The following is a 10,780-nucleotide window of genomic DNA, read 5'->3' on the forward strand; positions in this document are numbered from 1 at the left end:
CGTGTGTGTGTGTGTGGTGGGGGGGGAGGGAGAGAGAGGGAAAGTGAAACACAGCCGGCCCGTCTTCGTTTCCGCTCCGCGCGTTGTTCTTGTTTTCTTAATCGGGGTGGTAAATCCTCTTTGATGGACGACAGTCGGAACCGAAGTGCGGTGAGAAAGCCACACGCAGCGCAGGCCGAGGACACACGTCAACGACCAAAGAAAAAAGAAAAACCCACGAAAGAAGAAAGGGGAGGTAGAAGGCAACGCGTATTGGGGGGGTATATCAAGAAGAGGAAACCAAAACGGCGACACCACGCTCTTCTCCCGGCAGTGGCTCTTTTGAATGGCCGCAAACACGCAAAGACTCAAAGCAGTTTCGCATGGGATGTTGCATCTCCGTTTGTTTTCGCCCGATCAAAGCGCGCAAACTGCAAGAGCTGCCTTCTCACCAACGCCCGTATTTCGCACACGTGTGAAAGCGAAGACAGCGAGCACCGAGGGCTCGTCACCGCAACCTGACACAGGCCGACACGCCATTGTCGGTGCGACCCACACACACATTTTCACTCTCCGTTAATGTGTGTTCTTTTCGTTTTCGCAGGTCGAGTCACGAGAACAAAGACGGAGGCGCCTCGCAAGCACATCCTCGGCACTTCCATGTTCCAGCACAGCCACGAGGAGGAGGAAGATCTGCGAAAATGCCGATTTGAAATTGCATTTCGAACGTTCGAAAGGAAAGAAAAACCCAAGGAAGAAAAAAGAAAAATGATCATTCGCGCCAATGGCTGGCAACGCTCCTCCGCTTCATTCTTCTTCGCCTTTGGAATCCATCAACAGACACCAAAAAACAAGGCTGGTCGGAAATTAGAGAGCGAGGAAAATCAGGTCTGTCTGTGCCGCCCTTGCACAGCGCCTTCCTCTATTTGACGCTTCTGCAGTTATCCATTGAAGAAGAAGACAGAGAAGGAGCGAAAACGCGCGCATCTGAATTCACACTAACGGCGATGCCGCGCTGTATTGGCGGCTTCATCTCCACAGCAGGTCCGCCATCAGGGAATACAAGAGACGAAATGTGAGGTAAAAGAAAAAACTGGTATATCAACAAAAGAAGGCCCTCAAAAAATATATATAATAATAACGGAGAATCAACCTTCGCCGTTCGAGCTTCCGCTGTGGCGCTGTCATGCGGAAAAAAATCTTCGCGACGCCAACCATCTAAGCGACTTTATAGGCTCACACCTCACTAGCAGAGCAACAGCGTGTGTTCGTCTACGGCAGTCCGATGTCTGCACCACCGTCGCCACAGTTGCAGCGCTCCGGAGTCGCTTGCACAGTTACAACGGAAAACGTTGTCCTTTTTAATATTCTTATTTGGCCGTCTCACACGCTGCGAGGGAGCGCTGTACAACAGCGGAGATGGCAGACGCGCGTGTAGAGGCAGCCCATTTCCTCCGTGGAAAACACGTAGGAAACGCTTCGTTAGTGAATGGAAAAGCGTGCATTATCGAATTATAATTGTCTTCAAAACAAGAAAGCAAAGGTATCAACGGATGTACACGAATTGTGCGGTTTAAATGCGGCTTCCCCCCGTAGGCGTCCCCTCGGCTCCTTCCTCCATCTCCATAGAGAAGCGAGAGTATGAACACCGACAGAGCGTGAAACATGCAAAGGTGTATGCAAAGACAAAGAAACAGAAGAAAGGTCTCCTCCTGCGTGAATCGCCAACTGATACAACGTGACTTCCTACGCATTGCCGAGACGTCAACACGCGCGCTCAGGCCCACAGCAAATGAAGGCAACCATCCACCTTGAGAACGACGATAGACACCAGAGGCGGCGAATCCTGCACGCACGCACCACCTCCCTCTTCACCTAGTCACACTTACAGCTCTGCACGGTACGCATACGTCTGCTTGAAGCGCTGCTGAAGCCAATCGCCGGCCTTCACGTCGGGGAAGAGGGCGGGGTGCTGCTCGTCGAAGCAGTTCGGCAGGCACGAAATCACAGTCTCGGGGTTCGGCTCGCAGAAGAACGGCATCGAGATGCGCTCCACACCGGGGTTCACAACGCGGTGCAGCGTGCTCTTGTAGCGCCCGTTGCTCCACATCGACATCATATCGCCGATGTTCACCACGTAGCTGCCCTCGATCGGCGGCGCATCCATCCACTCGCCGCTCAGGTTCTGTACCTGCAGACCGCCGGCCTTGTCCTGGTACAGCAGCGTCACGATGCCGTAGTCCGTGTGCGCGCCGCACACCACGCGGCCCTTCTCGTCCGGCAGCGCAGGGTAGCGGATCATGCGGAAGCCACTCAACGGTTCAGTAAACTTGTCCTGAAAGAAGCCCTCATCGATGCCGATCGCCAGAGCAAGCGCACGCAGCAGCTGCAACGCCATCTTCTGCATGTCCGCGTAGTGCTGCTCCATCAGCTCCGTCCAGCCCTCAATCGAGGTCGGGTGGTTGTTGGGGCCGCGGAGAGGCTGGCCGGCCACCACGGAGGGGTGGTCCAGCGGCAGGTGGCAACCCATGTCGAAGGTCTCCTTCCAGTCGCCCGGCTTGCTGGGGTCCAGCTGCTCCGCCGTGTACGAGCCGTAGCCACGGTGATGGGCGGTCTCCTCGATATTGATCTTCATCTTCTCTTCTTCCGGCAGGGCGAAGAACCTGTCCGCCATCTCCGTCAGCTTCGCGACACGCTCCTTGGGGATGCCGTGGCCGGTGATGTAGAAGAAGCCCCACGTGCGGCACGCGTCGTCGATGGCGTGGGCAACGCGCAGCAAGTCATCCTTGTTGTCGTTGTACAGCGGCGAGATGTCGATGACGGGGAGAGACATCGTGGGACAGCGGAGGTGCGGTGAGAAATGGAGAAGTCGCAGAGGCGAAGGCGGTGGGCGGCAGCACGAGTGAGAGCGAGAGCGCGGTGGAGCGGCGGGGCAGGACGAGTTAGTCGTGGCTTTTCGCCGTTGTTGGTTGGTTGCGTGGACGGCGGTGGAGGTCGCATTGCGAGAGGAAAGCAGAGGGGGAGGGGAAAGACGGCACGAATTGGAAAGGCGCAGTGGAAACGCATCTTCGCAGCGAGCGAGGCACGGCTTCGGCACGCGGGCCGCAAGAGAGCCCGCCACCACCCGCGCTGCGCCTCGCCTCTCCTTGGGGGCACAGCCTGACGAGGCAAGGACAGGGAGAGAAGACGCGCAGCAGGCGGGCTTCGTCCACGTGTACCGGAGAGCCGATGGTGCCGCCGGCACTGCCCGTTTTGAGCGAGCACCCTTCCGCCGGCTCCGCCGCGTGCAGCGCACGGCATCCGTTGATTTGAGTCACCACACAAAAGAGAAACAATGGAGAGAGAGAGAGAGAGAGAGCGGCGTTCAAGGAAGAAGGCGCTCCTCGGAAGGAAACGGTGGCGTAAACAGCCGCTCCTCTTCACCTCAAGTGCGGCGAGCGAGAATAAAACTAATAAAACAAACGAAAACGAAAACAAAACAAACGACGCCACTGTGCTCAACGTGTTTCCACCGACCTGGAGAAACGTGCGCTTCAAGGAAACGAGACAAGCATTGCGAAGAGAATCGAACTCAAGACCGTCACTCGCAATCGCTCAGAAACCGTTACCGTCCACATCGACAGAAAATTTATTATAATACTAAAGAAGAGAAAAGAAAAAGAAAAAGAAATCGCGGTCAACTGCGATAAATGTGTCGACGAAAACAAGGACGTAATACGTGGTAGCCCCTCGAATAAACGCTAGAAGAATAAACTGCGTCTCGTAGGAAATCCACGCAGAAGAAAACGCCTCCAAATCGATTTAACCAAACAATAATAATATTAATAAGAGCGAGGTTAATCAGAGTCTTCGCTGTCACACCTGTAGTGGAAGAGAAGGTTTCTTTACCTTATGTATACGTTTTGATGTCGTGCGAGGGGGTCACATGTGCCGCATTTGGTGTCCCGCCCAACCGGGAACGCAAAACAAAAATGCGGTGGCTGGAAGGATACGCGTACTAGCGACACATGATCACTTCACACGAAAATTCATTATTATCACTCGTCACCACCGTCACAGCGTTGGACACAGTATATCAACACGTCCCTTCTCAATGGCGGATGCCGCATCGCTGAACAGGTGTGCGTGTGCCACGACCCTCACAAGCCCTTCTCCTTCAGCGGGGATTCGAAGCAGTTGAAGGCAGGGTGCCAACGCTGAGCCTCGCACAGACGCACCTTCAGACTGAAAGCGCGGAGCGAGAGGTGGGGAAGATACAGATCCTTAAGCTTTCGCGGTCGGCTTCTCCAGGTTGTCTTTCCGCGTACGGAAGGCGTACGTTTCCTTGAAGCACTTATCCATCCAGTCAACGGCCTTCACGTCGGGGAAGAGGGCGGGGTGCTGCTCGTCGAAGCAGTTCGGCAGGCACGAAATCACGGTCTCGGGGTTCGGCTCGCAGAAGAACGGCATCGAGATGCGCTCCACGCCGACGTTCACAACGCGGTGCGGCGTGCTCTTGTAGCGCCCGTTGCTCCACATCGACATCATATCGGCAATGTTCACCACGTAGCTGCCCTCGATCGGCGGCGCATCCATCCACTCGCCGCTCAGGTTCTGTACCTGCAGACCGCCGGCCTTGTCCTGGTACAGCAGCGTCACGATGCCGTAGTCCGTGTGCGCGCCGCACACCACGCGGCCCTTCTCGTCCGGCAGCGCAGGGTAGCGGATCATGCGGAAGCCACTCAACGGTTCAGTAAACTTGTCCTGAAAGAAGCCCTCATCGATGCCGATCGCCAGAGCAAGCGCACGCAGCAGCTGCAACGCCATCTTCTGCATGTCCGCGTAGTGCTGCTCCATCAGCTCCGTCCAGCCCTCAATCGAGGTCGGGTGGTTGTTGGGGCCGCGGAGAGGCTGGCCGGCCACCACGGAGGGGTGGTCCAGCGGCAGGTGGCAACCCATGTCGAAGGTCTCCTTCCAGTCGCCCGGCTTGCTGGGGTCCAGCTGCTCCGCCGTGTACGAGCCGTAGCCACGGTGATGGGCGGTCTCCTCGATATTGATCTTCATCTTCTCTTCTTCCGGCAGGGCGAAGAACCTGTCCGCCATCTCCGTCAGCTTCGCGACACGCTCCTTGGGGATGCCGTGGCCGGTGATGTAGAAGAAGCCCCACGTGCGGCACGCGTCGTCGATGGCGTGGGCAACGCGCAGCAAGTCATCCTTGTTGTCGTTGTACAGCGGCGAGATGTCGATGACGGGGAGAGACATCGTGGGACAGCGGAGGTGCGGTGAGAAATGGAGAAGTCGCAGAGGCGAAGGCGGTGGGCGGCAGCACGAGTGAGAGCGAGAGCGCGGTGGAGCGGCGGGGCAGGACGAGTTAGTCGTGGCTTTTCGCCGTTGTTGGTTGGTTGCGTGGACGGCGGTGGAGGTCGCATTGCGAGAGGAAAGCAGAGGGGGAGGGGAAAGACGGCACGAATTGGAAAGGCGCAGTGGAAACGCATCTTCGCAGCGAGCGAGGCACGGCTTCGGCACGCGGGCCGCAAGAGAGCCCGCCACCACCCGCGCTGCGCCTCGCCTCTCCTTGGGGGCACAGCCTGACGAGGCAAGGACAGGGAGAGAAGACGCGCAGCAGGCGGGCTTCGTCCACGTGTACCGGAGAGCCGATGGTGCCGCCGGCACTGCCCGTTTTGAGCGAGCACCCTTCCGCCGGCTCCGCCGCGTGCAGCGCACGGCATCCGTTGATTTGAGTCACCACACAAAAGAGAAACAATGGAGAGAGAGAGAGAGAGAGAGCGGCGTTCAAGGAAGAAGGCGCTCCTCGGAAGGAAACGGTGGCGTAAACAGCCGCTCCTCTTCACCTCAAGTGCGGCGAGCGAGAATAAAACTAATAAAACAAACGAAAACGAAAACAAAACAAACGACGCCACTGTGCTCAACGTGTTTCCACCGACCTGGAGAAACGTGCGCTTCAAGGAAACGAGACAAGCATTGCGAAGAGAATCGAACTCAAGACCGTCACTCGCAATCGCTCAGAAACCGTTACCGTCCACATCGACAGAAAATTTATTATAATACTAAAGAAGAGAAAAGAAAAAGAAAAAGAAATCGCGGTCAACTGCGATAAATGTGTCGACGAAAACAAGGACGTAATACGTGGTAGCACCTTCACATACATAAAGGAAAAAGAAACAAAAATACGCCTCTCGCGCAGAATCGGTTTAAAAGAACTGGTGAGAGCGGTAGAAATAAAAGACGCTCAACAAGACATCACCGCTGCACTCGTCGTAGAACAAGAGAGGTCATTTCATAAAATATATTATTTTTGGTGTCACGCGAGAGTGCCATGTGCCGCATTTGGTGTCCCGCCCAACCGGGAAGGCAAAACAAAGGCACAAAGGCTCATTTCATAGGAATAATAGCGAAGAAATTGAACTTATAGGAAAGCACTATTATCACTCGTCACCACCGTCACAGCGTTGGACACAGTATATCAACACGTCCCTTCTCAATGGCGGATGCCGCATCGCTGAACAGGTGTGCGTGTGCCACGACCCTCACAAGCCCTTCTCCTTCAGCGGGGATTCGAAGCAGTTGAAGGCAGGGTGCCAACGCTGCGCCTCGCACAGACGCACCTTCAGACTGAAAGCGCGGAGCGAGAGGTGGGGAAGATAGAGATCCTTAAGCTTTCGCGGTCCACGTCTTCTACATCTCCGCACGGTACGCATACGTCCGCTTGAAGCGCTGCTGAAGCCAATCGCCGGCCTTCACGTCGGGGAAGAGGGCGGGGTGCTGCTCGTCGAAGCAGTTCGGCAGGCACGAAATCACAGTCTCGGGGTTCGGCTCGCAGAAGAACGGCATCGAGATGCGCTCCACACCGGGGTTCACAACGCGGTGCAGCGTGCTCTTGTAGCGCCCGTTGCTCCACATCGACATCATATCGCCGATGTTCACCACGTAGCTGCCCTCGATCGGCGGCGCATCCATCCACTCGCCGCTCAGGTTCTGTACCTGCAGACCGCCGGCCTTGTCCTGGTACAGCAGCGTCACGATGCCGTAGTCCGTGTGCGCGCCGCACACCACGCGGCCCTTCTCGTCCGGCAGCGCAGGGTAGCGGATCATGCGGAACACGCTGAGCGGCTCGTGGAACTTCGATACGAAGAAGCCCTCATCGATGCCGATCGCCAGAGCAAGCGCACGCAGCAGCTGCAACGCCATCTTCTGCATGTCCGCGTAGTGCTGCTCCATCAGCTCCGTCCAGCCCTCAATCGAGGTCGGGTGGTTGTTGGGGCCGCGGAGAGGCTGGCCGGCCACCACGGAGGGGTGGTCCAGCGGCAGGTGGCAACCCATGTCGAAGGTCTCCTTCCAGTCGCCCGGCTTGCTGGGGTCCAGCTGCTCCGCCGCGTACGTACCGTAGCCACGGTGGTTCGTCGTCTTCGAAATGTCGATCTTCAACTTCTCTTCTTCCGGCAGGGCGAAGAACCTGTCCGCCATCTCCGTCAGCTTCGCGACACGCTCCTTGGGGATGCCGTGGCCGGTGATGTAGAAGAAGCCCCACGTGCGGCACGCGTCGTCGATGGCGTGGGCAACGCGCAGCAAGTCATCCTTGTTGTCGTTGTACAGCGGCGAGATGTCGATGACGGGGAGAGACATCGTGGGACAGCGGAGGTGCGGTGAGAAATGTAAAAAAGAATATAACGGGTAGCAAGTTGAGTTCTCCGAGCGATGCTGTACTATCAAAACGAAGAAGGGAGGATTGACGCGTTGATGGCGGCACGGTTCGAGCCGACTATGAAAGGAAGTAGACTCGGTTGAAGGAGAATGTTGAAGAGTACGCGATAAAACCCCTTAGGTGAGAGAGAGAGAGAACGGAGACGCCTGCAACGAGTTTATCGCGATGATAGATGGAGCGAACATGGAACGCACTGGAGGCCTCCAAGATGCTTCCCCACCACCACCATCACCAGCACAAAAGAAAGGATGAGTGGTGTTAGTCCGGGTGCGATAAGCGGTGACGGACGCAGTGCTCAGTAGCCGCTGTTAGAGAGACTCGAGAGAACGTTTTTCTTCTTTTTTTAACGGCTACTTCAAAGATGGTGAAGTTGTTGTCAGTAGTTACGATTTCGTTTTGTGGTTATTGCTTCATTCCCTTTGTAAAGCAATAGCGGAGAGTGGCCTCCTGTACGCGACGGTCCTTCGCCGATCCGTGGATCGGTCATAACACCCGCAGTGTCTAGGGTGCTCTTACCTCATCTCAGCCGCCTGGACATCGCCACCATGCACTCCTGCGCCGCACGTTCTTCCTGTTGCCAGTCACACGGATCATCCGTAGAATCGCCGCTGCTATTCCCGTAGTGCGGCAGGAGGCGTCGAAACCCACACGGCACCTCCGCTCCGTGCAGCAGCGCCTCCTCCGCCTTATCCATCTCGCTTGCGCTGCTGCTCTCCTGGCAGGTGTACGAGGCGTACGCTCTTCTATTGCCCTCGTGTGCCTCCCACGGAGGCAAGTGTGCTTCGAGCACGCGGAACGTGTCACGCAGCACCGCACTCTTCACCGCAAAATCAAAAGCCGTGTCGCAGAACAGCGAAGGAGAGTGATTTACCTCCATCAGCACCGGCTCCAGCGCAGCCTCGCGCAACATCACATCAAAGCCGAGAAGCTCAAAGCAGCCTCTGCCGTCAGCGCGCTCGCCACGGGCACCACCCGCGCTAATCAGCTCACGACGCAGCGCCTCCACGCCGGAGAGAACTGTCAAGGTGATGCACTCGTCAATGCGACGCTGCACACGAGCCCACCCACCAGAAGTGTGAAGGCCGTCGATGTACGCCGACAGCGCCGCAAGACTTCGTTTGTTGCTCGCTGCGGCGTCTTCGACGGCACTCCTCGCACGTGCTCCTTCCATGTCTCCTGCCGGCATGCCGGCAGGCGTAAACAGATCCGATTTTCTGTTGACTGCATAGTTGGTTAAGTGCTTCAGCGCATTCGTGCAGTTCGCTTCTGTCGGCGTGGCGTACGGCTCGGCGCAGATACGCACCAGGCCTTCGCGGTGTACGTACAGCCGTACCCCTTCCACGCCCGGCGGCACCTCCGTGAAACTTGGCGTGACCGCCGCCGTCGTTGCTGCGCTGGATTCCGCACGCAGACCGCCAGAGACTTGCTCGCGCCGAATTGGCTTGCGTGGTTGCTGCGCAGGCGTCACCGACACCAACAGCACGTACAATCGAAGGTCGAACTTCTTGCCGTCCATGAGCAGCGGTCGGTCAATGTAGAGCTGAACGATGCATTCATGCTTTCTGTCTCGCTGCTCTGCCTCCGTGAGGTCGGAGAGGGGAGAGGTGGACAGCCGGATGCCTTTGCCCTCGCATCCAGTGTTGGGCTTAATGATAAAGAAAGGCCGGCGTTCACCCTCAGGTGCGGAGGAGAGCTGCCGTTGATAGGCCTCCAGACGGCCCAGGTCACCGATGCTGGAAAAACTCGGTGGGATCGAGTGCACGAAGTAACGGTAGAGCGGAAACCTAGCGGAAAAGGAATGGCCGTCCTGCGTGGCAAACTCCGATTTTAGTGCAAGACGGCACAGTTGCATGAGGCGGGAGAACAGCATCGCCTTGCGAGCGAGAGCGTTCATGGATGCAAAATGATTCAGCCGCTGATAGCATTCCAGCCCGGCAACACGTGCGCTTAGCACGCTTTTATCCGTCCAGATCACCTGCGGAGGGTGTGAAGCGACATCACCCGGGTCGGAATTCAGGGGAACATCATAGAACGACAAGGGCACCGCGGCTTCCGTGTCAACGTCGCTGACCACCCACCCTATCATTCGCGCAGCGGCACGCACGACGTGATATCGGGTGTGGCTGCAGTCGATGATCACACCTTTTGTTTCTTTACGCGTTGAACCGACAGAAGGCGACGCGGCCATGGGCCCAATTTGGGCCTGAAGCGACATATGAAACGACAATTATTCAGAGAAAAAGAAGGGGGAGTGGCAGTACCACGAAAAACATGTGGAGAGAGACGAGCGCCGCATATCAGGCAGACAAGGTTCGGCGCCTTTCAAGGCGTAACATGTGAATTACGAAGAGCGTTGCGGGTGCGCAGACAACGTTGGTGACGGACGCTGTCGTCACTAAGCAGAACGGAAACGAAGAAGGCGCAAAGAAACAGAGGAGCGAAAACTGTAAGAAGCATCGGTCTGCACCCGCACGAATGTTTGATAATCGGCAGCGCATTGCCACAAAACAAAATAACGGCCTTCGATGCAGTACTCCAAACCTCAGGCAGCAACGAATCCTGCGGCTAGCTAAGGTGTGAACTTGGGAAGCAACGTCAATGTCCCATTAGTCAGCCGGGATGTAGTCGTGCGCTAGCGGTGAAGCAGCCCACCTTGTTCGAATGAAACCGCAGTAAGTGCTCCCGCTTCTTTCATGATGTCATGGAGAAAAAAAAAGGAATGTTTCATCCTCATAATTGTCTTCTTCTTACAAGTACAATGTAAACCGAGGTTTGAGAGGGAGAGAAAAGATCTATCCGTGAGCTGTGTGGGTGTGCGTGCGTATACGCGCGCACGAGAAACACACTAGTTCGTGTATTGAGAGCAGCCACACTGCTTGCGCCGAGTATGGGTGCCTTCGCGTTGAATCAAATAAAGGGGTTTTTAATAAAGTCTACGGCACAATTACAACAACTAAAGGATCAGCTAAACAACGACATCTAAGAAAAGGAGGGGGAATGCAAATTTAGATTTATCTCTAATAACGGCTTCTCCACGCACACACACACACACACACACACACACACACACACAAGGTGCAGCGCTGAGGCGGCATGCAT

The 10,780-nt window shown here is 56.3% G+C and overlaps 4 protein-coding genes across 10 annotated transcripts; all 4 read right to left on the reverse strand.

The window, feature by feature from the left end:
• Positions 1-1,864: 1,864 nt before the first annotated feature.
• ABB37_04579 (putative thymine-7-hydroxylase) lies at positions 1,865-2,932 on the reverse strand (the record flags this gene model as incomplete). The annotated part of the gene is made up of 1 exon (XM_015802280.1): positions 1,865-2,932. The coding sequence occupies exon 1, from the start codon at positions 2,810-2,812 to the stop codon at positions 1,865-1,867; it is 948 nt and encodes a 315-aa protein (XP_015658724.1). The 5' UTR covers positions 2,813-2,932.
• Positions 2,933-4,242: 1,310 nt separating this feature from the next.
• Positions 4,243-5,653, reverse strand: ABB37_04580 (putative thymine-7-hydroxylase; the record flags this gene model as incomplete). 2 transcript variants are annotated; one of them, XM_015802282.1, is made up of 1 exon in its annotated part: positions 4,243-5,653. In XM_015802282.1, exon 1 carries the CDS (start codon positions 5,218-5,220, stop codon positions 4,243-4,245), a length of 978 nt encoding a protein of 325 aa, XP_015658726.1. In that variant the 5' UTR covers positions 5,221-5,653. The 2 variants fall into 2 exon arrangements, with proteins under 2 accessions (XP_015658726.1, XP_015658725.1); XM_015802281.1 differs by having other exon boundaries at positions 4,243-5,340.
• Positions 5,654-6,654: 1,001 nt separating this feature from the next.
• Positions 6,655-7,828, reverse strand: ABB37_04581 (putative thymine-7-hydroxylase; the record flags this gene model as incomplete). 5 transcript variants are annotated; one of them, XM_015802287.1, is made up of 1 exon in its annotated part: positions 6,655-7,828. In XM_015802287.1, the coding sequence occupies exon 1, from the start codon at positions 7,600-7,602 to the stop codon at positions 6,655-6,657; it is 948 nt and encodes a 315-aa protein (XP_015658731.1). In that variant the 5' UTR covers positions 7,603-7,828. The 5 variants fall into 5 exon arrangements, with proteins under 5 accessions (XP_015658731.1, XP_015658730.1, XP_015658729.1 ...); XM_015802286.1 differs by having other exon boundaries at positions 6,655-7,797; XM_015802285.1 differs by having other exon boundaries at positions 6,655-7,756.
• Positions 7,829-8,198: 370 nt separating this feature from the next.
• Positions 8,199-10,077, reverse strand: ABB37_04582 (hypothetical protein; the record flags this gene model as incomplete). 2 transcript variants are annotated; one of them, XM_015802289.1, is made up of 1 exon in its annotated part: positions 8,199-10,077. In XM_015802289.1, the coding sequence occupies exon 1, from the start codon at positions 9,894-9,896 to the stop codon at positions 8,199-8,201; it is 1,698 nt and encodes a 565-aa protein (XP_015658733.1). In that variant the 5' UTR covers positions 9,897-10,077. The 2 variants fall into 2 exon arrangements, with proteins under 2 accessions (XP_015658733.1, XP_015658732.1); XM_015802288.1 differs by having other exon boundaries at positions 8,199-10,068.
• Between the last annotated feature and the right edge of the window lie 703 nt (positions 10,078-10,780).

The sequence above is a fragment of the Leptomonas pyrrhocoris genome, assembly GCF_001293395.1.
Source record: "Leptomonas pyrrhocoris isolate H10 chromosome Unknown, whole genome shotgun sequence".
NCBI classification, from domain to species: Eukaryota; Euglenozoa; class Kinetoplastea; order Trypanosomatida; family Trypanosomatidae; genus Leptomonas; species Leptomonas pyrrhocoris.